Here is a 27,571-nt window from a genome sequence, read left to right on the forward strand (position 1 = left end):
CTTGGGCAATTGAGAGAGGGTATAGTACTTTGCAGAAGGTGAGGCTGGGCTTTTCATTGATTTAACTTGGAGAAATGCTGTTCTATTTCTTCTGGAGACTACAAGCAGAACTCTACACGTAAGTAACATGTAGAAGAGATTCTGTATCACTACAAGCAAAAAATCATGAATGTTTGTCATTTTTAATTTGAATTTGTTTTTCTTGTTGTATTTCTCTGAAATTTAGCCATACAAGTGGGCTTCGTTCTTATTCAAAGTTTCTGCATTAGTACTTAGTGCTGCAGACTCTTCAAGTGAATATTTGTTTTAAAACACATTTCCATTCATTATTCTAAAGATCTCTCTGTTCCTCTCAGGTGATTCAAAGGGTTATTTTTGCAAAATTAGCATTTGACATTATTTTAAAGTAATGGTGATGGCTCTTTCAGGGTAATCAGCAGCCCTTTGCCTTTTAGCAACCAGATACGGAAACCCTGCGGCTATTCTGTACCTGATCTGCAAGAAAACAGAGATGGGGAATACGTGTAAATGGCTCTAGTTACAATCGGAGAGAGAAACAGCTTTGGTACAGCTAGGCTGAAGTCTGTGCGAAATGTGAGGTACTTGAAAGATCAAGGTTGTGATTCCCATGCAGTTTTTGGAGTTTTTGGGAGCTGGTTTTAGTTCAGTTTTGATTAGTTTTCCCCACTTTGCAAGTAGAGGAAACTGGATGGCCTTCGAGAGCTTTGCTCTCTGCATCCTGTTCCCACTTTGGAATGCCCCGCGCTTTGTCCTGCGGGGATTGTTGGAGTACCTCTAATTGTTACCAAGAGTGAGGTGAATTAGGCTGGCATAATTAATTTGATTTCTACAGCCTACTGGAGTCAGATTTGACCCTCTCTGCTGCCACAAGCTACCAGACGTGGGGAGTTGTGGCTGGAAGAGCTGACCTGAAGTACGCTGATGGGTTTTTCTCTGTTCAGAAGCGATCGTGCAGTTCAGGGGGGTAACGCGCTCGGCACCTGCCTGCAGTATTCTTCCAAAATACCTTGCAGTTAACGTGGCGAACAGACCACATTGTAAGTATGAAGGGAAACTGTGGATTTTGCATGCTGGTTTAGGGACTCTTCCAGCCGTGGCATATTCTGAGCCTGAAGCCTCACCCCGGCAGCAAAGTGCAGCCCCGGGCGGGTGGGCGCTCAGCACAGCCCCCTCGCTCAGCCCCCCGGACCGTGGCCTGGCAGTGCTGCGCTGCTGGCAACGGCTGGACATGGTGCTTGAAGAAGTCAGATGTCGGGGTGCTTGGCTCTGCTCTCCAGCATCTGCCTACCTTTGAAGCACGGTGAGCACCGGCCCCCGGGGACCCCGTGCAGCTCGGTGCCACCTACCCTTGCTGCGGGGAGCACGTGCAGTGCCTGTGGTTTAAAAAGGAGGTGCTAGAGCCCCAGGTTGTGTGTTGTGTTTTGTTATTTGACCACGATATCTGTTACGTACTAATTTCCTTTAAGACTTGCGATGAAGTCAGTAAACCACAGCCTGCCGCGAGCGCTCTCCAGGCTGGTGCTTTCCACCGCAGCACACGCATGACATGTCCCAGGTTTGGCAGGCCAGCCACGCTTGGTCTCCGGCAACATGGACCAAAGGGAGATTCTGCTGCAAAACCTGGAAAGGGCCCAAGGCAAGAAGCTGAACCGAGAAGAGTTTGTAGACGAGTTTTTGGTAAGTTCACTTCAGGCACAGCTCTGTTTTAGTCGATTTTCAAGGGAACCACTCAGTCGCGTCTCCAACGGGGACGTGATTTGCATGTGGCAATAAGATTTTCTACGAATTTTACAGCAGAAGGAGACACAGGAGTTAACTGGGGTAAAAGGAATGTAAAGACAGAAAAGTAATAGTTTGCATTCAAAGTAAAGCTGTTTACTTTTTAAAGATTACCCGAGTGCTTCCTGTTTTCTACTTTGTGAATGCACTTGTCAGGACACGGTTTCACTTTGCCTGGTAACACAGCCAGGGCTGCGGTGAGGAGCGCAGAGCTGCTGCTCCTTCTCCCCGCTGCAGCCTGTTCTGCCCGTGATGCGCGTGTTCCTGCCGGGGTTCGCTGGCTGCTACCCGGCCCCGTGCAGCCTGTGCCGCAGGGAGCGGGGGTTCACAGCAAGGCTCTGTGGACCCCAGACCCTTCTGCCTCACATCGGCACTGGGCACCTTAGCCCAGGAGCAAGGAGGCAGTGACCTGGGCAGTGGAACGGGCATTTCTCCAGCCCCCAGTGCTGCGCTGGGTTACGTGCGAGGGCTCATGCATCCACCCGCAATGGGAGAGTGTGCCCTACGCCCCGCAGTGCTTCTAGCCCTTCCTGGAAATCAATTTCTTGTTCCCTCAAGGCAAAACTAGCAAAAAAAGCTGATGGCTGTCACCTTCCCCTGTATTCTGCAGTGTCTAGCTGGTTGAGTGTGCAGTGCCATGATCTGTGCGCTCTCTGAAATCTTTTTATTTGCTTGGCTGGCAGGGGTGAGTCCTAGATGGCAAACTGCTGTCTCACAGTTAAAGTTGATGGCTGGCGACGGCTGCTGAATGTACCGGCTGGAGGAGGGCTGCTCTGGCAGGCTCTCTGGGTTGCTCTGAGAAGCAAAGGCATTGCCCAGCTTTAGCAGACATAGGGAAGGATAAAACTGGTGCACCTGTAAGATGTGAAATGTCTCAAACACCAGAATAACCACTGACCCCGAGCCACCTCCCCAGACAAGGGTTGCATCAGACAGTGGTCTCTGGGGAAGGCGCAGGGCTTCCTTAGGAGTCCCCATGAGCTCCAGCCCTGCTTTGTCGTACCAGTGAAGACTGGCACTTCAAACACTTGGGAAAAGATTAGCACTTGGTTTCCAGGTGTCTGGGTTGAAGGGAAGTGATTAATCTGAGTCTGCAGCAACAGTCTGTTGTTCCACGGAACAAAGCGCTGTCACAAGCTGCTGAATTTCCCCCTCGCTGCTGTGCCGGGGTTGCACTGCACCGTGCGAGGCAGCAGGCTGCCAAGCCCTGCTGCACGGGATAATTCTAGCAGCCAAATGCACCGTCAATTTTCTGACCAAAACAGTAGGTAGAAGCGGTCAAGGCTGTGTTTCCTCTTGTACTGGGAAGCAATCTTCCCAGGATGGCCTGAGTTGCCGGCCACTTTTGCAAGTGCAGAAGCCTTAACAGGTGATTGTGATGGCATGCACTTCCGAACTTGGTAGAATGTTTGATACTATTTCTCCATCCTAATGCCTCCCTTCTCTTTGTGTGAGCAAGCATTCGTACATGCAAATTGTGGTGGTGTTACTGGAAGTGGCAGGGTTTTTTGTCAGAGTCCCTTTTTTCTGTTTGTGCAGTCTCACAACCGGAGTTTGATCCTTACTGTTCTCACTTGCTTTCTCATGCATAGACATTTCCCAAGCAGTTTTATGTCAGTTTATGCACGGGCAGAAAAGTAAGGCGATTCAGAGCCTCAGCCATGACAGGACTGGCTTCAGTACTAAGTGATGCCCCTTTCATAAAAGCTCACCTTGGAAGCTGGGGTTGCCTCAGAAGGAGGCACAGGAGGATGCAACCAACGCCAGAAGAGCTCAGGAGGTTACCTACAAAAAACATCCTGATCCCACAACTTCTATCACACTGTGCCTGCCTCTGTGTTCTTGATTAATAGGGCACGGACAGGTGGACTGTCCTGGCCCTCCTGTACTTTATTCCTGACTCATTCCATCCAGGTCAGTGAGATGCGACTCCTGAGGCATAGTGGCTAAGGAGCAGCAGAATTTAGGGTTTAAAATTTGCAGTTTAATGTTAAAAACCATCAGCTCTGACTTGGATCTGAATTAGAATATCTGTGCACAGAAATACTGCAGAGGTGAGGTACACGTTGCCATTATACACCTTTTATCTGCAGTATTGCTAAAGGGCTGCTTGGCTTGGTTAAGTACGTACAAGCTACAAAGCCCTGCAGCTCCTGGTGTGGCCTTTTGGCAAATATCTTCATTCTGTGGCTTCATGCATGCTGGGCCTGGAGGGTGGCATGTCCCAGCAGGTGCTTATCTAGAGCAGGCTGGAGTCAAGGGGAGTTTTGCAGCTCTCCTGCAGCTGCAAATATATCAGCTGTGCAGCAAGGAAGGACGGGGGACAGGATTCTCAAAACTGGATGAGAACTTTCGGGAGAGCTGAAATGCAGTTGCTTATGAGCTCCCATGGGCATGCCATAGGTGAGCACCCAAAAATCGGGGCCCTGAATCTGCCAGGGCTGCGTGATTCTGGCTCACCTGCTGTGCGCCAGAGCTGCAGCTCCGAGCCCTCGAGCGCGCCAGGTGGGTACCAGCAGGAGAGCTGGTGTAACCCCCGGCATAACTGCTTCGGCCACGGCGCTGTTTTGGTTTGGTGAGCCCAGGACCAGCAGGCTGCCTTCCCCGCGCCGTGAGCGGCCGAGCCACCATTCCCACCTGCTGTTAGCAGCTCAGGTGTGTCACCACGAGGTGCACAGGAGCATAAGGAACCCTCTCACCTTGCAGCTCAGTGTGCCTGTGGTCCTTTCCCTTGGCTCTTTTCCCCTGCACACCTTTCTTTCACAAAGGCAGCCGATCCTGAGGCTCTCATGTGTCAGCCCGATTCGCTGCACCCCAGCTGTGACGTCCAAGAGAAGGGCTGTGAAGGTTGGCTCCAGGGTGGTGGGAAAGGGAGACTTGCCCTTGGGAGTGTCCAGCCATAGAGATGCTGATTAGAGATGGCCTTTTGTTTTAACTACAAAGCACCCCTTGATGGCAAGAAAAGTGGTTAGGTAGACAAAAAATTATGAAAGAAAGAATACAGCAAGAATGGTGCTTTCAAAGTTGATGGTAATGAACGGTGTGTGTTACTTAGAAGCTGATGTCAGTGAAATAAAATTCTATGCTTTGGCAGGAAAAAGATGCTTGAACTTTCCAGGAGTGCTGCAGCTTTATCCTGGAAATGAAAGAGAAGAGAGATTCATAGCCCTAAGGGTCTATCCCAGGACTCCTCCTCCTTTCTCTTTCATCAGTGCAGGTAGCTACTTTGCTCGGATTGCTTGTGCTCCTTCAGTGGCTTGAGCGTTGCTGTTTGCAGCTACAGATGGAGGCATCTTTACCAAAGTGAGAAAAATCAATTGATTTATCTGTCTTTTCTTAGACAGTTTGTTAAAGGTGATTTAACATTGTTACTCCTCTTATCTGGGTGACATTTATACTGAGGATGATTCCCGTGTGTCTCACTTATTTGTAAGGGCGATGCTTTGTGTGCTGTATAAATGTATCATTTCATTTCAGAAGCCTACGTGCCCGAGCCTCGTGTGGGCACTGCCTCAGCACACACTTTCCATTCTTCAGGAGCCTGTGCTGGAGCTTTTGGGTGGCTTCTTTCTTTGTTCTTTTCTTGCTCTGAGCACCTTGAGAAAAACCACTCAGGAAAGAATTAATGGTGCAGACCTTGCTTTGTGGTAGTGAACCTGACCCCCAGAGACCTTCACACGTACTCTCTAGTAGTGCGTTGCAAGTAACACATCTGCTGTAATTTGTTCCATTCTTTTATCACAGAAGCTGAAAAGGCAGTCAACAAAGTACAGAGCGGATAAAATCTACCCCACAGCAGCATCTGAGCAACCAGAGAACATCAAGAAGAACAGATACAAGGACATCTTACCATGTAGGTTGGAAATAGAAAATGTTCCTATTCCGGCTTTTTTTTCGTCCTAGCTCGAGTCTGTTCCCATCCTCCAGTATCTGCCTGCACAGTTGCTTGTGTGTGAGGATACAGTTGGCTCTCAGTTGGCCTTGAATTCTGCTGTTCAGTTTTAAGGCTTTGACTGTTGCAGTGCATGCTCTGGAAGACTTTGGCATGCATTTTCTACAGACAGAACAGAACTTCTGTTCAGAAGGAAACACATCCTCTAATAATTATCCTTGCAAGCTTTCAGGGTAGCATTGCAGCCACTTGTTTTCCAAGGCCTTGTAGAGAACAGCTTTGGACAAAGATGCCTCCATGATGTACAAAGCAGACTATAGGCAAAAACTGCGGTGGCTTGTCCTGGCTTGATGCAGTAGTCTCCAAAGGAAAGCCTGTCCTAGGATCAGAGCAGATTGTTCCTTTCATCCATTCTAGCTTGAAAAAAGAAAATCTAAACCCACAGACCTCACCTGAGCCTGTAAGGTGGAGTGCAGGATGATTTTAGGCTTGGCTTGCTCAGTGGTCAGAGATGAGCGTTGCACTGGGCTAGTGGCAGCATCTGCAGCTCTTGCCTAAGCCCTCACGAACGCGCTGAGAGCTGGCCCGTTGCTCGCGCAGAGGCAGCGGCAGCTCCATGCAGGGCTGTCGGTGGGCATGGGAGGAGGTGTTAGCTGCTTGCACAGCCACCCATCTGCTATGGGATGAGCTCTCTGACACACATGCTCCTCCAAAGCACCTTGTGCTGCAGTCTGAGGAGCTCAGCTACCATGAAGGACAAACAGTAACTGCTGCTGCTTCTGCTTTTGTGCCTGCAGTTGACCACAGCAGAGTGGAGTTGTCCCTGATTACATCAGATGAAGATTCTTGTTACATCAATGCCAACTTCATCAAGGTATTGCTTCTTTCATGGTGTTTTACCGTGCAAAGGTGCTTGTGGCAGCTGTTAGTGCTACCTGGTCGAGTTGTGACAGGGGGAGCAGGTCCCGTGGCACTGGTGAGCAAACGGACTGTGCGTAGTTCTGGGCTGTGCTCAGGGATAACTGATGTAGCGACGCGCACAGTCAGTGAGCGCTTCAAAAACACCCCTTGCAGGAGAGAGGCACCAGGCCACAGGGCAAGGGACGTGTGCTCATGTTGGGGTGGGTAGTGGAACAGTTTGTGGCTCGCAGCCCCCACTTCCTTGGTGTCACTGCCTTCAGTGGGTGACAGTGGTGCAAAACTGCCTGCGGCCAGAATCGCCACGCACAGGCAGGAAGCCGCGCAGTGCAGCACCGCTGAGCCCCGCTGCAGCCGCGAGCGACCAGGCAGGTCAGCGCAGGCTGGCTCTCCATCAGGAGCTCCGTGTGCTTTGGGGCTCTCCTGTGCTGACGACCCTTCTCTGATACATAGAAGGTTTCCTTTGTTCTCCACCATAGTACACGAGGGCTCTGCAGAACAGACCTTCACAGAGGGCTCACGGTTTGTTCTCTGGCCAACAGACACAACGTGCCCAGAGCCACGCTGCAGAGCTGGGTCAGCTGTTGCAGGAGCAGCAATGCACAGCTCCCAAATGCACTGCAAGAACTGGTGGCCTCTGAGAGCAGGTGTCACCTCAAGCCCAGCTCCCTGGCTTGGGTCTGCCTTTGGGAGGTTTGCACACCGCTGGTTTCTGGTTGCTTAATTTAATGTAGGCGCCTAAAATTTAACTATGTAACCCCCCTTCTAAGTCCTTAATGGGCTCACTGAATAGAAGTAAGATTCAGAATAAGGAATTACTTTATTTCTGCTAGTGAACTATGCAAAGATGTCTCCATGTCTGATTTAAATGCTGTTTTAGGGTGTCTATGGGCCAAGAGCATACATTGCAACGCAGGGTCCTCTCCCCACAACTGTCATTGACTTTTGGAGGATGATTTGGGAGTATGAAGTCCTGGTAAGGTGCAGATTTATACATCTTTCCCTTTTTTTTAAAGAAAAGTTGTCTGTACAAAGAGAGCCAGAAGTCCTCTTTGTCTAAGCTGAGAGTGGGAGTGTCAGGGCTTTACTCCAGATGTTGATGCGCCCCGCACCCCTCCTGTGAGCCTCCTCCATGCTGGTGCTGAGGCAGGGTCTGCTCCTGGCTGCTGGGTGGGAAGGCCCTGGCGCCCAGGCTGTCCGTGTTGTCCCGGGCTTGATCTGCCGGGCGGTCCGGAACGCTGGGGAAGGCAGCCCACAGAGCTTCCTCATTGCTGATACGTACCCACAAGTGATGAGTTTGATTTGCTGTCTGGATAAGACACTCGTGTTCAGACTTTCCTAACGAACGTTCTTTCTGCAGGTTGTGGTCATGGCTTGCGTGGAGTTTGAAATGGGAAAGGTGAGTAACGTGTCAGAGGTGGCCTTTGCTGTGACAGTGCCGGGACAGGGTGGAGAAATGCAGGTTTTCATTAATTTCATTAGTGCATTTCTGGTTGATACGAGCTGTTCCCTGGGGCTCCAGCTGCAGAATCTTCCAGCAGCGTATCTGGCTTCTTTGGGAGGGGAGAACCCAGCAATGGTGGCTCCAGGGAAGGGGAGGCTGGAGCTGGCCAGCAGCGAGAGCCTGGCCTCTGCCGAGTATGAGTTTTGTCTTGCCAAGTGAGACAGGAGACAGCGTGGGTGGGCCCGTGGTGAGTAACCAGACGTGTCCTGCTTCTGGCAACAGAAAAAATGTGAGCGGTACTGGGCAGAGGTGGACGGCTCTCCCCTCCAGTGTGGCCCTTTCTCCATCGCCTGTGTGAGTACAGCTGCAAGCACTGGGTCACATCATGTGCGCTGGAAACTTGTGTCATCTGCAGAAAATGTGACTAACTTCTTCTTCTGCAGGAAGCTGAAGAGAAGAAAAATGAGTATGTGATTAGGACTTTAAAGGTGGCCCTGAATGAGGTAAGTAGGAAAGGCCAGTGCAGGAAATGCATCCTGGCTTGCTTTGCTATGTAAATGATATATTAAAATATGGCACACTTTGTGCAGAAAATGTTATGCTGCTCGGCCTGCTGCTTTAGATTTGACAGTAGCTAAAGGAACAAAGAAAGTAAAAAATTAATTATCTCGAACCTCAATTTCTGAAGCTGTTTGCCAGCTATGGCAAGTCAGACCCTGGGTAAGTAGGGTCAACGTGTGACATCAGGAACGTATAAAACGGCAATGCTGCTTTTATAGCGAGCACAGCTGCAGCCTGCACCTCTGACCTTCGCCTTCCAATGCAGACGGGAACTGGATGTGCCTGCATCACACCAGCTTCCCCTGCCGCGCCACCGTCCCGGCCTGCGCCTGCAGGAGCTGCGGCAGCAGCCCCTCGGTGGCGCGGGTCAGCCCCAGCCCCTGCCAGTGCTCTTCTCCTCTTGCAGAGCATCCGCACCATCTACCAGTTCCACTATAAAAACTGGCCAGACCACGACGTCCCCTTGTCCATTGACCCCATCCTGGACCTCATCAGTGAGATTCGCTGCTACCAGCCGGATGACAGCGTCCCCATCTGCATCCACTGCAGGTGGGTGAGCCGGTCACCGGTGGGGAAGGGCTGCCGGACCCCTGGACCCCACACTCTCGCTTCCCGAGCGGCCGTGGGGGTGGTGGAAGCTGGCACAAGCCCCAGCCAGGCTGCTCTCATAGGAAGTCTGAAGGCAAAGGTGTCTGCTGGGGACAGCAAGCACAGCCGGGTGGCAGGAACGGGGACAGGCAGCAGCAAGCCAGCAACCGTGCATGTAGTTAGGAGAACCACCACTGCTGTCGGGCACGTCCACATGCGGGCTGGTCGCCACAGGAGGACTGGGAGCTGTTTGCAGGAGCACAGATGTGCCTGCCAGCCTGCAGCAGAGCTGTGGGCAACTGGAGCTTGGCGTGGGGTGGGTGAAGTTGCAGCAGGGCTGGCTGGTGGGTCTGCACCTCCCGCAGTGTGGGGTGGGAGGGTCACAGGGGGCTTCGGACCTTTTTCAAATACCCTTGTCAGAAAATACAGCGTGCCCATCCTCTGACCTCTGCTAGCAACCCCGCTGTGACTGTCGTTGCAGTGCCGGCTGCGGGAGAACAGGCGTCCTCTGTGCCATTGACTACACCCAGAAGCTGCTGAGGGACGGGGTGAGTGTCCGCCCGCGCTGCGCTTCACACGGTGCCGCAGGCAGCAGCGCTGCATCTCTCTGTCGCTCCCTCACCTTCTCTCTCCTCTTACCTCACTGCATGCAGATGTGTTTCAGACAACAGCCATGAATGAGAACTCCCCGCAGCCTGACTGGAGAACAGTGGTGGCCAAACTGCCGATGTCCCGCTCCCAGTTGGTGCTGCTCCTCCTTCTTTAGGCTCTGCATCATCCATGCACTGCTCGTTGCCATTGCTCCCCTCCCCATCCTGATGCTTGTACCGATGGGGCAGAATCCTCCCTCTCCTTGCTCCTTCTGGCAGGACCTTCAGGTCACAGAGCTGGGCTCTGCACTGGCCTTCAGTCTTCAATATGACTTAACTATATGTGTCTCTCTGCACTTAAGCATCAGAAATCCAGTGTCTCCAAACTAACACTTTGCTTTACTCTGACTCTTTAATAAAAATCTGTGAGGTAATCCCTGGCCCTGGGGCAGGTTGCTGGGACTCGGAGGAGTGGCTGCTTTCTGCACCACAGCACCCCTGAACCCACTGATCTGGGAAATCAGTGTCTTGTCTTTTCATGCTATTCGCAGCTGTTACCAATACTGTTATAAAAAGGGTATTTTCTGTCGGATGCAAGACAGGAGGGAGGAAGCAAGCTGGTTCATAACAATAAAAAAGAATACTTTAAGCAGTTCCTTTGTTAAAAATTCTTGCAGCGACAGGGCTGAATTCTGGACACTGCTCTAAAACTGCATCATGACTTGGAAGCTGCTTGGAATTAGACCTGTCTGTAATTTTTCATCTTTTCTCTTTCTTACAAGATTGTTCCGGTGAACTTCAGTATTTTCAGTCTGATCCAGGAAATGCGCACGCAGAGGCCTTCCATAGTGCAGACCAAGGTGTGTTTGGGCGATTCCACCAAGTGGCACGCTCTCCATATTGGGAGCTCAGCTCTTCCCCAGGAGGCTTTGCAGCAAGGAAACCCCGAGTGGTTGTGCTCTGGGAACTGGGGTGCATAGATGTTCTGCAAGGTCTCCCTGCTGAGCAGAAGAATGATTTTGCAGAAATTACTTTGGTAGCTGACCATTTCCTTGTAGACAGCTGGAACGGCTTAGCGCTTGCAGTCTGATACATCAAACACTTATGCTGTGGGAGAAGGGACTGTCCAGGACATAAAGTGGGAACTCTTCTCAGCTGAGATAGACTGAAGAGGAAGCTTGATGCAGAACAGCATTGTTTGTGCACCCGAAAAAAACCCCAAATGCTTCAGTCTGAACCCTTTGAAAGTTGTGGCTTCTACCTCTTCTGGGAACTTACCCTGCCAGTGCACCAGAAAGTATCAGCTTCTCTCAGGGGCTGATGCTTGATTTGGGTCATGGGTGACCATTTACAAGTACTGCAGGTGCTGGCTCTCACATCTGGAATTTGTTTGTTTGTCTGGAATGCAGGAGCAGTATGAGCTGGTTTACGATGCAGTGATTGAGCTCTTCAAAAGGCAGATTAAAGCATTTGATGCCCAGGCAGAATCTGCTGCTTCACAGGTAAAAGTCCCCGGGATAAGCACCCTGCCTCTTGCAGCCTCAGTCATGCTGGCTCTAACCTAGATCCCTACTGCAGAGGTCTCCTCTGCACACCTGGAACGAATCCCCATGTTTTCTGCTACCCTTGATGCCCAAACCCAGCCTCTTTTCAAGTTAGCCCATGAGAATCCAGCCGTTTCCCTGACTGTGCAATGCTTACCACAGGATTTGGCCCCAAACAAGAGCTAAATTTTCTGCAGTCTCGAAACCATTTTCCATATACTTATATAATTGTTTAATGCAATGAGTGAACAGAAAAGCACCAGCTTTCCACAGTAGCAGCTGATTTCCATGTGGACGTGCCAGGGAAACTTGTCTTCAGGGAGTGCTTGCAAGCAACAGAGTGACTTTCAGCCTGGCTGGGAAGCTTGGATGCACAAGGCGGTACGGCTAGAAGTGTTAATCTGCAACACGGTGGTATTCTAGTGAGACAATTAGCATTCCAGCCTGTCTGTGGGAGAGACTAGGCTAAAATAACTTGTGAAAAAACATGTCAAAGTCTTTCAAATCTGATACGCTTCTGAGAAAAAACAATGTGGCCTTGGTATGAAGTTGCAGATAAACAGGAAGATCCAGAACATCCATGATTAAGCTTTTCTTTGCTCTTGCTGTTTTCCTGTGACTGCTGGCATGAACCTTACCTTCCCTGTGTAGCTGTTCGCATCTGGCTGGAGTAAATGCATTGCCATTCTTAGGCAATGGCTGAAAAGTTACAGTTAGTTTGTTTTGTCAGAAGCTTTTGTGTAAAGAATTGGGAACAGGATCCTGCGATGGGACTCGTGCCTCAGTTTTGCCATAGGATTTGCAGGATGTTCCAAACCAGAGCTGAGTGAGAAAAGAATGGCAAGAGCCTCTTTCTGTGCGCTGTGGACAGTCTGTAAGCAAAGGAGATACAAAACTAGGTTGGCAGAAAATGCAGAAAACTGTTCAAATCCGGATGTGGTTTTGTAGCTCCTGGCCAAACCTCTCGCCCACCTAAACGTCACTGCCCTTTGAACACACTTTTGCAGGCTATGGGTGATGGTCACATGCTGAGATGTCACAAATGAAGCCAGCGCCTGACCTGCCTGGCTGAGTGCTCACGTGGGGTCGCTGGCTGTTCTGCAGGTGTTTGGAACAGCTGGAGGTTGCACAGCTTGCTATACTCTTATTTCAAAAAAGGTGCTGACAGGAATTGCTGTTTGGGAGGTTCTGTCCTCAGTTTTCAGCTCCAACTTGGTGTTTTCAAATTGATGTTTGTCATTTGCAAACTGCATTAATAATTAAAAGTATTTGGCACAAATTTCAACTCCTGAAATAGTACGTGAGTGTTCTTTGCATTCTTCTTCCTCACTCTTGTTTTCTAACCTTTTCTTTCCCTAGGTACATGCAAGGCATCCCGTAGCCAAACCACGCCTGACTGCAGTGGAAGATATTTATTCTCTGAGATTACTAACCTGGTAAGTATCCTCTGGGTTAGTGTTTTCAGTCACTGGTACGATTTCAGGAAGATGCATTGTTCCATGTGCGCTTTGTGGCACGGTCCTGTTTGAATGTTGCATTTCAATTGTCAGCAGGATCTGCAGCTTCTCTCGAGTCCCACTTTGACTCTCACATCTGTTCCTAGCGTCATTCCTGCTCTTCTCACCGAAGTCTCTCTGCGACTGAGCCTCAGCCTCTTCCCTCCATGCCGTTATCTGTCCCCCTCTTCTGCCCTTGGCTCTATTTCATGTTGCGCTTACCTGGTGTTTCACACATGCACTGCAAACACGTCTCAGGGCAGTACAAGAAAAGGCTGATGCACAGGGAGATACCCCAGTGCTGGGTCACTTCAGCCCTCTGCCCCGAGCTGTGCATGCTGCAGGGTGTCCCCAGACTGGTCCCATCTTTCATCTGCGTGTGCCACTCCAGTGCTGCCACTCCAGTGCCTCTTGCTGTAAGGAACAGCAAGTCTGAGGAATCCAACTTCCCAGCACGGACAGCTTCAGAGAGCGGTGGGATCTCTCTGAGGGCATGTTTTGGTTTGCAGTGTCTGCTTTCTGGAAATAATTTTGCTTTTTGTTATAGTTTACCCACATAAAGGGGCCTGCTCTGTTCACCAGGGTGCACAGCCTTTCCCTCTGCTCCTTGCTGGAGGCTGGGCTGGGCTCTGCGTTCCTGGGGGACAGATCTGTGCTTAGGAGCAACGTTGTGGGGCCTTGTAAGCAGGCTAACAGAGATTTCAGAGGACTAGCTGGCTTTGGCTTCACATCACGGTACTTTATTGCAGCTCAGAGCCACAGGAGCAGGACACACATCAACTTCCTCCTCCGGTGGTACAGAGTGAATCATCCCCGACATCGGTGTCTGCCACGGGAGTGCGTGACAGCTCCGGGCATGGAGTCCCTCCCATCAGACAGGCCGTCTCCTTTGGTACTTTGAACTTCATCAGCTGCAGGAAGGCAGCTGCTGCTGAGAAGCGGGGCGCTGGGGATGCTCTTCAGAAACACCACAGTTTGGAGTTCAACAGCATCTCTCCTGAGCAGCTGCTTCTGAACCCGGAGCCAACGGGAGTGGGCAGGAGAGGGCCTCGTGGCACAGCACCCCTCACACGGACCGCATCGACCCCTTTCGTGCTGGCGCAGCGGGGAGAAGGCTGGGAAGGGGGTGGAGGGGATGCAAAGCCCACTTGGAGTTCACGGTTGCCAAATGCCTGTTACTCAAGCTTTCAGGTGAAGCAGTGGGATGGATTTTCCCCTGTTGAGCTGAACCACTCGAGCACAGAAGCCAACAGCCCCCCAAGCCACAGGAACCACGGGCGATATCCTTACCCCCACTTCTGCTCAGCAGAAGACCCCTACTTCTCCTCACTCTCTCCAGAAGGCCCTGTGTCCCCGGTGTTTACCGAGCGCTTTGTGGAGGGGCAGGATGCATTCCCCCCTTCACGCGCTGTGATCTCCCCGTTGCCCGCTGCTGTGGCCAGCTCCCCGCCACCCGCGCCTGCGTCCCACCATGCTCCCCCACTGAGCAGCGAGGGGACATCCTCGTTCTTCCCCAGTAAGTGGTGTGCTGCAGCATGCGGGGCTTGGTGGTGCTGGGCTGCGGCGTGCCGGGGGGGCTGGCGAGTGGTGTCTGCTGGTGTCCAGGCGGGGCTGTAGCTGCTCCCTGGCACTGCATCCCCCTGGGAGCTGAGGGAGCGACTGGTTTCATCCTCACACTCATTGCATCCTGCGTTAAGCTTTTCCCATAAAAATCAACGACATTTTTAGAACAGTGTGATTTCGGGTTTCACGTTACGTGGCAGCTCTGCACTACCACGTCACCTCGGCACGGCTCTCACAGGCAGGCAGGGATCAGTGCTGACCAGTTTGTATAACAGGGCGCTCCAAGAAGCGTTCAGAAAGCTCCCAGAAATGTTTTTCTCTGAGGATCTAGTTTCTGGGTCAAAATCCGCTCCTCTGTGCAGAGTATCATGCAGGTGGATGCTGACATCCCACCGAGACTGAGAGAACCAGGACTTCGATGTTAGTGTTTTGCCCAGATCTGTAGCTTTAAAACCATCGCCTGCCACATGAATAACAGAATTGTTCCTTGGTCTGGTCAGCCCTGGCCCAGTTGGACATTTCCCATTGTCCACAACTTTGGCATTTGCTCAGATTTGTCCTGCTGAGGCCCTTCAGCATTCAGTGTCACAGAAGTATGCTTGTTATCTAGATGCTAGAGACTCTTGGACCGTTTGGGAGTTGCACCACAAGCCAAGCAGCAATGGTACTGCCAGCTGTGCGCTTGCTGTGTGCTGGGGGTTCACTCACTATTTTCCCCTGTGCAACGGCAATTCTGCTGCCAACACTGCTGGAAGCCTGCCCTTGGGGCCAGGTAGCTAGCGGCAGATGAATTGGTGCTGGGGGGCTATTTAGATTTTTAACTAAGGTTTAGAGATGTTTAACCATAATTTCTGGGGCACGCTTGGGCAAGAGCAGTCAGCTCTTGGAGTCTCTACATAGGTTTGTAGTTCTGCTGTGTTGTGCTGCGCGGGTAACCTGTCCCTGTCTCTCCAATCAGCCACCCAGCCACAGCCAGAGGATGATAACCCTCCGCCCCTGCCCGAGCGAACCCCGGAGTCTTTTATTGTGGTCAGTGAATCTGGTAAGTGCATTTGACAAGACAGGGACTGAGAACTGCTCTGAGGGCTCTTCCCATGACTGTGCCATGCCGTAGCACCTGGCAGTGCCTTTGCTCTGGCTGCCTGGGATGAGAAATGACTGCTCTTGTGCTCAATTATTTCTAGGAGAATTTCCTCTGGCCACTTCTGATTTTCAGCTTCCAACCAGAAATACAAATATCAGAACGTCTTTGAGGTGGAGTGGTGAGTCTCATTCAGAAGTGGTTAATGATTCCATAAGGCTGAGACCATGCAAGGTAAGAAAATGGGGTTGTATCTTTTCTCCAGCACTATCGCTATGCTAATTTCCTTGTCACGTTTCCTTCTGTGAGAAAGACCCTAGTTTTGGCACTGTGTACTGTCCCTAAAGTATTTCAGGGCTCAGAACAGGAGTGAAGATGTGGTCTCAGTCAGGATCCTCCTCATCAACACTTGCTTTACTCCAAACATTATTTTTGGAGGTCCTAAATCCCATACAAGGTAGTAAACATACTGTCCCTCTTTTAAAGAAGGATGATGGAGACAGAAGTTGGTGGTCCGCTGAGGTTCACACTGCCCTGTGGAACAGGCAGGAGCTGAAAAAAATGTAGGCATCTCTTGCTCATTCCCGAGTTGAATTATAGCTTTGTAAAGTGAAACAGTCAGGCATGAGTCTCTCTTCCATTACACGAGCATGGAGGTGTGTGTGGGAGGCTGTTTGCACATAACATCATTTCCTCATCTTCTCTGGCTTGCTCGCGTGCAAGAGAACAACATGTGGTTGTGAGAATTTCAAACACCTTCCTTGTTTTTTGTTTCTAGAGTGTGAAGCTTCGGAGCCCAGAAAGAGGTATAAGTTTACTGCTGGGATAAACTATCTCTGGAAATAAGATATGCTTTTTACTGAAGCTGCTTTGCCACATTTAGTAAACGTCTTTAGGATCTGTGCTCAGTCCAATGGATATTTTGTGTTGCTAAACAGTTCTGCCACTAAATGGTTCTAAACAGAACTAGGCAGTTCTGCAGCCCAGTGGACTGGCAGTTTTGTGTTTCCTGACCAGCTCCCGCCTCACTCTGCACACGATGATGTTCCTTGCAGCTCCTTGGCTGAGGCTTGTCACATCTTTTGCTGCATGTTCTGTTTCCTTTGAGAAAGGAAACATATATATATATGTATAAAACATCACTCTCTCTCTCGCTAGGTAACCAACTCTTTTATCTTTGCTTTCTTAGAGACAGCCCGGGATTGCTCTAACTCTCCCCCTGCCCTTCCTGAAAGAACCCCAGAGTCATTTGTTCTTGCTGATGCAGCGAGTAAGTGATAAGTTCTTTTCTCGGCATGTAACTGCAATTTTATACTTACACCTAAACCTGTATATAGCTTAGGAGATTGTGGCCCACTTGTTCAAAGCATTGACAACGGTAGTGCTTCAAGACTTAACTGCAGGAGAGCTCAGCAGATAAAAAGAAAGTAAATGCAACTAGGGGACTGCTGGCAATTTCTAGAACAGGAAATTAAAAGCAACAACAAAGCACTTAGAAAAAAGCAGGAGGATTTGTGAATGACCACTGCAAATGTTCTGATGTATGTTCCCAGGTCTGCAGGCTGCTGCAAGAAATTCTACGAGTCCTGTGGGCTTGGAGAGCAATGCTGCTGAATCATCATCAAAAGAGCCTACAAAATGCTTCAGGAGAAGCAAGGTAAGACAAAAAACTATTGAGAATGGAGAGGGTGAGAAGAAGAGATAGCCCTAGCTCAGCTATTGCTACTCTCTTACTGCTAACCTTGGGAAAACTGCCTGCCTTGAGACCACTTGTAGTTAGGGCAAGGAAACAAGACTAATAAAAATACTCTGTTGTAGAAATACAAACAAAACCACTGTCTGCACCAGGAAGAGAGTGCCACAGCCATACCCATGTGAATGGCTATGCCCTCTGCCTGAAATGTCAGCTCCTCTTGGAAAAAGTTGCTCGAGCGGAGTCTGAGCAGTCTCTTTGTGCTGTGACCTGGGTTAATTATCCTCATGAGCGACTGTACTTCAGGATGTTATGGTTGAGCAGAAAAGCATTTGAGGAAAACAGCAAGAATTAATACAAACTGGAGGCATTTGGGATGGCTAGAAAAAAAGCCAAGACAAAGGGAATGGCAAAACTCTGCATTTCAGTCTCAGCTGCTAGGCATGACACTTTTTATGAGATGTGATACATGTATATTTAGTAGCTGATATACTGCTTGCCACACTTTTTTCCAATAGGCCTTTTATCTCTCTCTTTTTTTTTTTTTTTTTTTCTCAACAGAGCTTGAAAATACTAAAAAATGTGAGAAAGAGTAAGTCTTTCAGGCTAATGTGCATCTTCCTGATGGCTTTAAGCAAGTATATAAATATGTGGGACTGACTTTTCAAGAACTTGAACTAGTCAAATGTGAAACGTCCTGCACATCTGCCTGCTTTGGAATAGGACATACAGAGCTGCGCTGGCCAGCTGAGCACCATCACATCTGGAGAGCAGTACTGGTTTCAGGAGTATCATAAGGATGCTGTGGTGCCCTGGGGTACCCTGGGGACAGCTCCTGTGTATCCAGATTATCAAATTCTTGAGGTCATGCAAACCAGTGTTGTGGGACAAATACCCTAAAAGTGGGGGATAGGGGAGCTGTGGGGAGTGTGAGCCCCATCCTGGATTCTGCTTGGTCTATTTGGAGTGTAAATAAGGAGTTTCTCATTAAGTTCCTTTTGATCTAAAATTAAAATGCTTATCTTGAAAATAGGGCTGTTAAAAACTCCTTAAAGCACTTCTGAGCGAACATTTTCCCAATGGAATTACACTGCAGTAGAACCCTTGCTCCATGCCATGAGAAAATAATGTCATTAAGACTATGTGGCATTCATGCTAGTGTCGAAAGTACTTCGCTTTGTCTTGTGCTGAGCAGCATCCATGTGGCAGTACGTGTTTTCCTGTAGGTGTGTCCGAGTCTGGATCTTCAGGGAATTGCCTTAGTGACTAACTGCTTCAGTCAGATTTTTTCTTTCTAGGCATCTGTAGTCCGTCTTCACTGACAAAACCATCAGAATCTGCCCCGTCAAACCACTCGAGGTCTTTCCTTAACTTTGGTACGTTTTTCTCTTTGTGTTTTGGTGTAGGAAGCACCTGGTTTTTGAAAGTCTAAATGCAGGTACCAGGCAGAATACTAGTAGATTTCAAACATTACAAGTAATGCTTATTATTTTTTTTACACACTTACAACTTTATTCACGAATTGTTTAAAGAACAGGTAAGGATGGAAAACACAAACCCTGAAATCTACTCTGACACATGTTTCTCGGTGTGTGAAGGGTCTGAAGCGTGCATTTGGCTTTCTTGTATCTGAAGCCTTTATGTGGCAACAGAGATAGGAGCAGACAAACACAAAGCTGTAGCATTGCCATGAGGCTGCTGGCTTACGTTGTGTAATATGGCAGAAGAGAAATAGCGCAGTTTCCATATAAAATTCTTCTACTAGACAACAGTAATTTATTAGATTAAGCATAAAATCTAGTTATCTTGATATGCATGCTATAACTGTATTTTTTGACAGACACGTAGACTGTTTTTGCAGCAGTTGACTTACAACTACAGGATGTTGCTTTAAGTCTACCATCCCTTAAAGTTTGGGAAAGGACTGAGATTACAAGTATTTTCAAATACCATGTTATCTTAAGGAATTACATAATCAACATCTATAACATACAGAATTTGTTGCATTAAAAAAAAATTTCTTTCTAGGCTTTGCAAATCGATTTTCGAAACCTAAAGGACCAAGAAATCCACCACCAGGATGGAATATTTAGATACATTTTATATATTTGATGTTGCAGATTTGTGAGGCCCTGATATGCCTTGAGCGCTCCTCCCAGTAAGGTTTCCATCAATACATCAAAAGCTGTTGCATGATATTTGCAGCTCAGGCACCACCTGCACATTCATCAGCTAAACCTTAAGTAAAGAAGAATTTTATAAAAACACCAACAGTTAAGCATTTTCAGCTAATTTACCACAGGATGGAAACTAAAAGCGGGAATAGCTATTTTATCGTAAGGAGGGATACATTTTTGTTGTGTTTTGGAATGTATTCACTTCAAAAGGACGGATTTGAGTGTTGTGAAACAGAGCTACGTGAACGGGTGACAGGATCCAGTGAAGACCATTGGGTGACATGGATGGCCAACGGAGCAGACCAAAGCAGAACGAGACTCGGGATCGTGCAGACGCAGCATCTGTGTAGCTCCACTGACGTGTGTAGGTCCACTGTGATCGAAGACCCCTGCTTCCTTTAATGTTTACGTTACTTGGACTCCAGGAGAATTAGCATCTCAGATTTTAGAAATAATTTTTAAGCTTTTTTTTCATCTGAGCGAATCAGAGAATTTGTCTGTTATTTCTGGTCAATAAGATTGATCACATAGAAACTAAACTAGTGTTAACTGACTGCCCTTGCTATCTGGGGGGAAAAAAACCCAAACCGAACAAGACACCACCACAGCCAGTGAAGTATCATTGTATTTTTAAAGCAATACTGGTTTTAAGGATTTGTGACTCTCCAGCACAAAATTTCAGATGGATAGCTTGGAAGATGAGATTTCTGGCCAGATTCGTCACCAGGTTCCACTGCTATTTACGTTCTCCGTGGGGAGGGATAAAGCTGTTGAAAACTGGTCTATGTAATTGCTTTTCTGTAGAAAGAGAAAAACGAAGTGGGATTTGGGGACCGCGGTGGAGAGGAAGCTGACGAGGCTGCGGGCACAGCGCGCTCAACCTGCCCGAAAGCTGCTGCTGCTGGAGCAGAACGGTAGCGCGGCGGGCACCCGCCTGCCTGTCGCCAGAGCCACCCGGCTTCCCCGCTGCAGAGCCCTGCACCAGCCCCCCCTCAGGCACAGCCCGGTGCCCAGCAGCCCCGCGCCGCACCGGAGCCGAGCGGACCCCCGCGCACCGGCCGCCATGTCGCGCCGGCCGCCCGGCCCCCCGGGCCGTGAGCGCCGCGCTGGGGCAGCCGCCCGCGCCCGCCGGCCACTTCATCGACGGAGCGTTTTACGGCGTGTCGGAAATGCCCTAAAAATACAGGTTCTTTCCCCGGCCCGCAGGCCCGGCTGCGCCGGGGGACCCCGCCACTAGGCCGCCCGCCCCGGGCTGTGGCAGCGCGGGACCCGCCCGCCGCCGGACTACACTTCCCGGCGCGCCGCCGCGAACTACGGCCCCGGGCCGCGGCGCCTGCGCGCTGCCGCCTGGCGCTCGGGCCATTTAAATGTGTGTGAGGGAGACTGTGAAATGGCTGCGCAGGTCGCTGCGGTGCGCGCAGTGTCCCGGGCCCCGGAGGAGCCGCCCCCACTGCCCCCGGGGGACCGGCCCGGCCGGCCTCGCGGCGGCGGGCGGCGGCGGCGGGGCCCCCCCGGCGAGGCGGCGGGCAGCAAACGGGCCCGGCTGAGCCAGCCGCTGCTGGCGGGGCCCGGCCCGACGGAGCCGCTGCCCCCGGCCGCCCTGCCCGGCCTGCCCGCTGCCGCCGGGCTCTTCACCTTCTCCCCGCTCAGCCTGCCGCCGCCCGCCGCGCTCGAGGAGCGCCGCCACCACCACCACCGGCATCGCCCCGCCGCCGGCCCCGAGCCCGGCCGCCTGGCCGCCGGGCAGCCGCAGAAGGCGCGGCGGGGCAGCCCCGCGGACGGGGCGGCCGGGCGGCCCAGCAAGCGAGGTGAGGCGCGGGGCCGGGGGGGGGGGGGGGGGAAGAGGGCCTGACCGCCCGCCGCCCGCGCACCGGGACCGTCGGTGGCTCGACCGGCAGGGATCGCCCCGGCGGCGGCCCCGTGCCCGCCCGGCCCGGCCCAGCTCGGCGGCGGAGCGGGGGCGGGGGGCGCGGGCTCGGCCGCCCGGGCGAAAGCGGGAGCGGGGCGGGCGCGGGCCGCGCTCGAAGCCCTCAGCGCGCCCCTGCACCTTCGCGCGGAGGCGAGCGCGGCAGCGTGGGCAGCCCCCGGGCCTGGCGGGGCCGCTCCGGGCCGCGGCGGGCACGTCTCCTCCCGCGGGCGGCCGCCCCCGGGGCCGGGCCCTCGCCGCAGCGCTGCGCTCCGCGGGTCGCGGCGCGGGTGCGTTGTAGGGAAGGTTTCACCTAGCGCTGCCTGCCTCGGCGTGTGCTGGATCCCAGGAGCCGCCGCTTTGGCAGCGGGTGGCGGCGGTGTTTGGTTTTGGTGGTTTGTTTTCGTTTTATTTTTAAATAAATGCCCTGAGATTTCCCTAACAGGAAAGCCAAAACGTCTCTGGATTTTTTTTTTTTTTTTTGGGGTGTGTGTGTGTGTGTGTTTTTTTTTTTTTTTTTTTTATTACACTACCGAATGACTGCTCTGGTTCTGCTTGCAAATTTGTGGTAGTAAAAAGCCTTTTGGTGAGAGCAACGCAGATTAAAAGCAATTGCAGAAGCTGCTGTAATAAATATATTTATGTTGTGACTTACACTTCAGGAGCGTCCGTGGAGGTGTTGTGCCAGAGATCAGAGATGCAGGCGTGTGCAGGAGTCGGGTCTGTAGCACAAGCTCCAGGTAGCGCCGTCTTAAGAACGGGCAAAACTATTGTGAGGAGAGACTTCTCACTGGTGGTTAATGCATCTAAACCACGATATCTGAATAACGATGCTAAAAGCTACTGGATAGTAAGCTTCAAAGTTTAGCTTGATAAATGTCGATAAAGCTACAGAAGCAGTAGATCTTCCTAGACAGGGAGTGTCATGGTGGGTCAGTTCTAGCCCAGTAATCAGGTGAGGCCTTCTTTTAATGAAGCCTTAAACACCACTAAAATCACCATCTGAATGCCAGATTTGCAAATCAAAGCTGTTTGCTAACTGGAATTATTCTGAATCTCTTCACTACTTGCTCTAGACTGCACATCTAGTGGGTTTGGGGATGGGGTGGGATTTTTTTTCCTGTCTATCAGTTTTTATTTCTATGTATGACCTAATTAAACTGCCTGTTTCTTTGACTATACTATTCTTATCTTTGGCCACAGGTGACAGTATCTCAAGTGTTTTTGCTGTTTAATAATGATGCTAGTGTGTTCAGTTACGTGGTGTCTAGTTCTAGACTGGCTGAGTTACTTGCCCTGCTGTTACTCTGCCTCACTGTGGGAGCCCATATTTTGATGACTTGGCTATAGCTCTCTGTGTTTGAGGTACTAGAGGCTTTCCATTTATTTAAAGGAATAATTAAAACTATATTTCCTTCAAGTGTGTCATACTTTGCCGTAATGTCACTGCGTAGCTTCACTTAATACAGAGGTTGCTCCCACTGTAGTACTGGCACTGCCGCGTTCAGTGGCCACAGCAGCGGGCAGGGTGGCTTTTATCCTGAGAACAGGCCCGTGTTCACTGGAAGTTCCAAAATGTACAGGATGCAAGGTGTATGTCTGCTCTATCTTCAGGCAGGAAGAGAGATACTCTGCATTAAAACTACTGCATGTCTGAGGTTTTTAAACTATATCTAAAATTAGAAATGCTTAAAATAAGACACCTTCAACAACCAAAAATTAACTTGGAAACATCTACAGGGAAGCATTCCCAGCAGCTCAGTGGCGGCATGAAATTCTTACTTAGTTTCAACTTGGAATCCCTGGTTCCACCAGAGGAAAAATCTGTGTGATTAGTGTGTTCATTGCACTTAGTAAAGAGGTATCTATACTTGAGAGCTTAGCGACTGAGAAGCTTATGCACGGTTAACTTCCGAGATTTCCAGAAAAGCTTATTCAGAGAACTGTTTCAGTTGACTTAACAAAACAAGTGGTACTGTGTTTCTTTTCCTGGTTTCCCTACCTGTAATGCAAAAATAAGGGCTTTCGCTGTTTGTAAAGGCTAACAGCGGTACTGTGAAAACTTGTATTTCGAGTCCTAAGACAATTGTATGAAGTTAGTATTAAGCAATCTACTCTTTCTTTGCTTCGTGAGTAATTCTGCTCATTACACTGGGCTGTTACAAGGTCAACCATCTTCACTACTCCAAGACCGAACTGGTAGTGATACAGTTAAATACTGTGATTAGGCTGAATAACTTGAAGCTGCATGTATCTATCATTACACCTTTTCTCCTAGATCGATGCAACATGCTTTTTTATTTAACTTCAAGTACTGCAGGAGAATAAAGAGGGAATACAAATTTGAAAGCTTTGCAGACAAAGAAAGGGAATTTTGTTAGCACGAAGCACTGTGCTGCTGGAAACTGAAAAACTTGCAGCTCTTGCTTCTAGTCAGATGTTACCTTCAGTTGCAGGTTGTTCTGACCCCCACAGCTATCCTGGTAATATGGCTCTTAGAGGTTTATATCTGTTGTTGGCATGAAACAGTTCTTTGATTCGGGCAGATTAAAATCTTGTCTTGGCAATTGAGTATTTTAACAGCTGGATGATCAGGATTTCTACCTACCATTGTCACTTGCTAAACATTACATGAATTAGTTTTTATTCCTAAAAGATGAGCAATTAAACTATTACATTTTGTCTAGCAGTACTACTTTACATTTTGTCTGTCAGCCTTTAGCCTCTTACAGGTTGATTAACCTTTAAAAGAAACCAAAACAAACAGCCTCTTAATTTCTAGTTCTGAATTAACTGAATAGTTAGCTATCTTTTGCTAGTGTTATAGGTATGGATGTGATGATTCTGATCTTTTAATACAAAAGACTAGCAGTGTCAGATTTTTTTTTATCTATTTATTGTTTGGCTGGAAGGGTAACTTCTTCAAGTATTTTTACCTCTAAATGTCTACAATGTTTGTATCTCTTCAGTTGTACTCTGTTTTGCTTCTATATTGCGTATCCGAAATTGGGGAAGTGTTCTCTAATGAAAGTCATTATGTTTAAATGTTATGCATACTTGTTTATCCTCTTCCCCTGCATGGCACTGCCTTAAATGTCAGAAGTTATTAATATACTTAATTATAGATGTTCTGAAATATGGACTCCTTCTAAAGGTATTCTATTAAATCTGTTAAAAATTGAAATTTTTCTAAGATACTAAGCTTGAATTTTGGAAGTTTTCCTTAATTCCAGGCTTTCTTTGCATAATAAAGTACTGCATTTTTTGCTGTGTAATTAGGTATTGTAAGTAAAAGTCACGACATTGCTATTGGCCAGTCTTCCTGGGAATAGATAGCCTTAGCAAATCAGAGGTCTTAGTTCTTTTTGGGTGAATATGCAGCAACTGCAGAACTCTAATCTTCTCTTTATTGTTGCTGCCAGAAACTCCAGACGAAAATGGCAAAACCCAGCGAGCTGACAGTCTTATTATGAAGAAGATAAAGAAAAAAAAGAAAAAGAAACACCGGGAAGATATGAGGGGAAAACGCCTGAAGATGTACAATAAAGAAGTGCAGACGGTGTGTGCTGGACTCACTCGAATTGACAAAGAGACTCTGTCTCAAGGACAGTGTGATAACTTAGAAATGAACAAGGAATCCTTCAGGTATCTGAAGGATGAGCAGCTCTGCAGACTGAATTTGGGTATGCAGGAATATCGAATACCCCAGGGAGTACAAACACCATTTGTGACACACCAGGAGCATTCTGTTCGCAGCAGCTTCTTGAAAACTGGCACTAAATTTAGTAACTTCATTCATGAAGAACATCAGTCCAATGGTGGTGCTCTGGTCCTTCATGCTTACATGGATGAACTCTCATTTTTGTCTCCAGTGGAGATGGAGAGATTTGCAGAAGAGTTTCTTGCGTTGTCATTCAGTGAAAATGATAAAAATGCAGCTTACTATGCTTTAGCCATAGTACATGGAGCAGCTGCTTATTTACCGGACTTCCTGGATTACTTTGCTTTTAACTTTCCTAACACTCCTGTGAAAATGGAAATTTTGGGCAAGAAGGACATTGAAACAACAACGATTTCAAATTTTCACTCTCAGGTAAGAGCTGTTTAAAGGCGTAAAACTTGCAGAACACGTAGATTTGATTAATCTCATTAATCCAGAGCAGGGATGGCCTAAAATAGGTGAGGCACAATTTCATTTTTTTTTTTTCCCTAAGGTGATGGGACTGCTGCTGCTGTGCTATTTATGCCTGTCTCTGCTTAAAGCTCTCTTGTGCCCACCGGTAGTTGGTGAATCACACTTTAGACACTGCTAACTGTGATCTGAAAAGATCTGCACTGATCTTCTTGCAGACTTTTCTGTTAATCTTCTAAACTTGGGAGAACACTGATATCGTACAAAACGATAGCCAAGTCTGTATTAAGGGTTGGATAGATCTCAGATACCAGCACTGCTTTTTCTATTCAATAGATCTGTTTAGATTTTTTCAAGGATGTTATTTTTCAGATTCCAGTATATAACTCACAAATAGTTTGTTGGGGTTTTTTAACATCTCAGTTCTATCAGTAGCTGGTGCTGGGTGTTTAAACTTTCAGAGAAGTGTTTAAACTTTCATTTTATATACTACCTTGATTTCCATAGTAGGCTTGAAATATTCTGCATTCTCAAACAGTATTTCCGTGTAAGTTAAATGGATGCAACAGTAATAACTTCAAGATTCCCATATGAAAACCCCTTGGGTTTGACTCTTGTGATCAACTTAGAAGCATTTATGAACCTACAGCAACACTACAGTTTAGATAAATGTGTTTCAGATGGAGTAAAACCTCTTCCTGCTTAGTCTACTCTGATAAAGATTCAGACTGCTGATTACTTCTAGAGAATTTACTCAAGACCTTAATTTCTTTTACTGGTTCACCTGTTGGAAGGAAAAACTTGAAACTCTGTAGTGGAGTGCAGTTCAGTACTATTGGAACAGACCTTCTTTAGTAACAGTTTTGAAATGGTAATTCTTGTGGATGGGCTGTCTGGATCTCTCCAGAGTTCACCAAATGCCTGTAAGCAAGAATGCGTTGGAAAAACAGTTGCCGCTTGGTCACTTCTGGAATTTGTCATAGGTATTATTAATTAGTAATTCTGATGCTTACTTGTTTGACAACAAATAGTTACTACAGCACTTATTTAAAATCTGTTTTTATTTCTTGGTTTAAGGAACTGTGCTGCCAGAGCTGCATCAGAGCGCACAGTACTTCAAAAACAGTCTGTCTGATGAGCATACAAACTGCTGCTATCAGCAAGAACGCTTTTGCACAGTACACACCTGTACTCTGCAGATGTGAAATTTGGCCACAGGTTAGGCTTTAAAGTCGTCTTTGTTAGCGATTTATCTATGTTCTTCAACATCATGATTACATTCTGATTTACTTGGAGTACATGTGATGACCCCCTGAAATGGCTGAACAGTGCCAATTGAATATTTGACAATTAGACTTTTTCTTGGTGAATGTTTCCATCTTGTAAGCATGCGTAGCTTATACTATAAATACATTTGAGAAATGCATGGTAATAAGTAAGAGGCTTCGCTGGGTTATAGTCAGCGCTGGTATTTCAATTAATTCTATTTTAAGTACTGTCTAAACTTGATTAAGATTGAGTCATGACATAAGGTTCAGTTGGTCTAAAACACCTCTCTAAACCCAGCTTCAGCATGACCTGGTTAATCCTCTCTGAAGTACGTTAGTGAGGTCCACACACTGAGCAAACACAGAAAAGTATAGTTGTCACAACTCTTTAAGACAGCTGGAACAGGACTCGTCAGAGAATGTAGATGATGGTAAAGTATCTAGTTTAAGGGTGTATTTAAGCTGATAGTAGATTCAAACTATGGTAGCTGCATGCTGCTGAAACTCCCAGTTTTTGCAAGCTAGCTTATATTTAAATAGAGAAGGCTAAAATGCCCTGCTTAAGAGAGCATAGGGAGTATGCTGTGGCTATTTTGCTGCTGTTCCTTGGCAGCACTGTTGAGGAATGAAGAGATGGGCAAAGCTTCTCTTTTGGACCTTCCATAATGAGAAATTGTACAATGCGAAAGCACTTCACAGTTATGCCTTTGCAGATTAAATGTATTACAGTATTTGTTGTGTGCGGTAATACTGAGAATATTTTTAATTGAAGATACTTGGATGAAAGTCACCTCCGTTCTGTATGCGTGAACTTGTTTGCTGTACTGGCACAGTATGTCTGCGTGCGCTGTGGCAAGGGGATTTTGAGCATTAGGCAGTCTTGAGTTCTGATGTCATGGTGTCAAGAAATCAAAATTT

General features: G+C 48.4%; 2 protein-coding genes across 15 annotated transcripts in view; both read left to right on the forward strand.

Moving 5' to 3' along the window:
* The first annotated feature begins 1,509 nt into the window (after positions 1-1,509).
* On the forward strand, positions 1,510-20,335 carry PTPN22 (protein tyrosine phosphatase non-receptor type 22). Its single transcript, XM_040617030.1, has 21 exons — positions 1,510-1,698; positions 5,545-5,653; positions 6,490-6,566; positions 7,491-7,586; positions 7,971-8,009; positions 8,337-8,408; positions 8,498-8,557; positions 9,022-9,164; positions 9,685-9,751; positions 10,576-10,653; positions 11,203-11,295; positions 12,697-12,773; positions 13,583-14,349; positions 15,355-15,438; positions 15,581-15,711; positions 16,256-16,283; positions 16,667-16,747; positions 17,031-17,134; positions 17,732-17,762; positions 18,469-18,546; positions 19,199-20,335. Exons 1-21 carry the CDS (start codon positions 1,612-1,614, stop codon positions 19,261-19,263), a joined length of 2,367 nt encoding a protein of 788 aa, XP_040472964.1. The 5' UTR covers positions 1,510-1,611; the 3' UTR covers positions 19,264-20,335.
* Positions 20,336-20,711: 376 nt separating this feature from the next.
* Positions 20,712-27,571, forward strand: part of PHTF1 (putative homeodomain transcription factor 1) — a 30,913-nt gene continuing 24,053 nt past the window's right edge. For 13 of the 14 annotated variants that reach the window (XR_005831286.1, XR_005831287.1, XM_040616544.1 and 10 more), the window contains exons 1-2: positions 20,712-21,155; positions 24,676-25,346. Coding sequence is in view for 12 of the 14 variants with exons in the window: in XM_040616544.1 (XP_040472478.1) it covers positions 20,738-21,155; positions 24,676-25,346 (1,089 nt within the window). In the remaining 2 variants the exon portion in view is untranslated. Of the gene's footprint in view, positions 21,156-21,813; positions 21,994-24,675; positions 25,347-27,571 lie in introns of those variants that run through there. The other variant, XM_040616556.1, reaches the window with a different exon arrangement.

Source organism: Falco naumanni, chromosome 17 (assembly GCF_017639655.2).
Source record: "Falco naumanni isolate bFalNau1 chromosome 17, bFalNau1.pat, whole genome shotgun sequence".
Taxonomy (NCBI): domain Eukaryota; kingdom Metazoa; phylum Chordata; class Aves; order Falconiformes; family Falconidae; genus Falco; species Falco naumanni.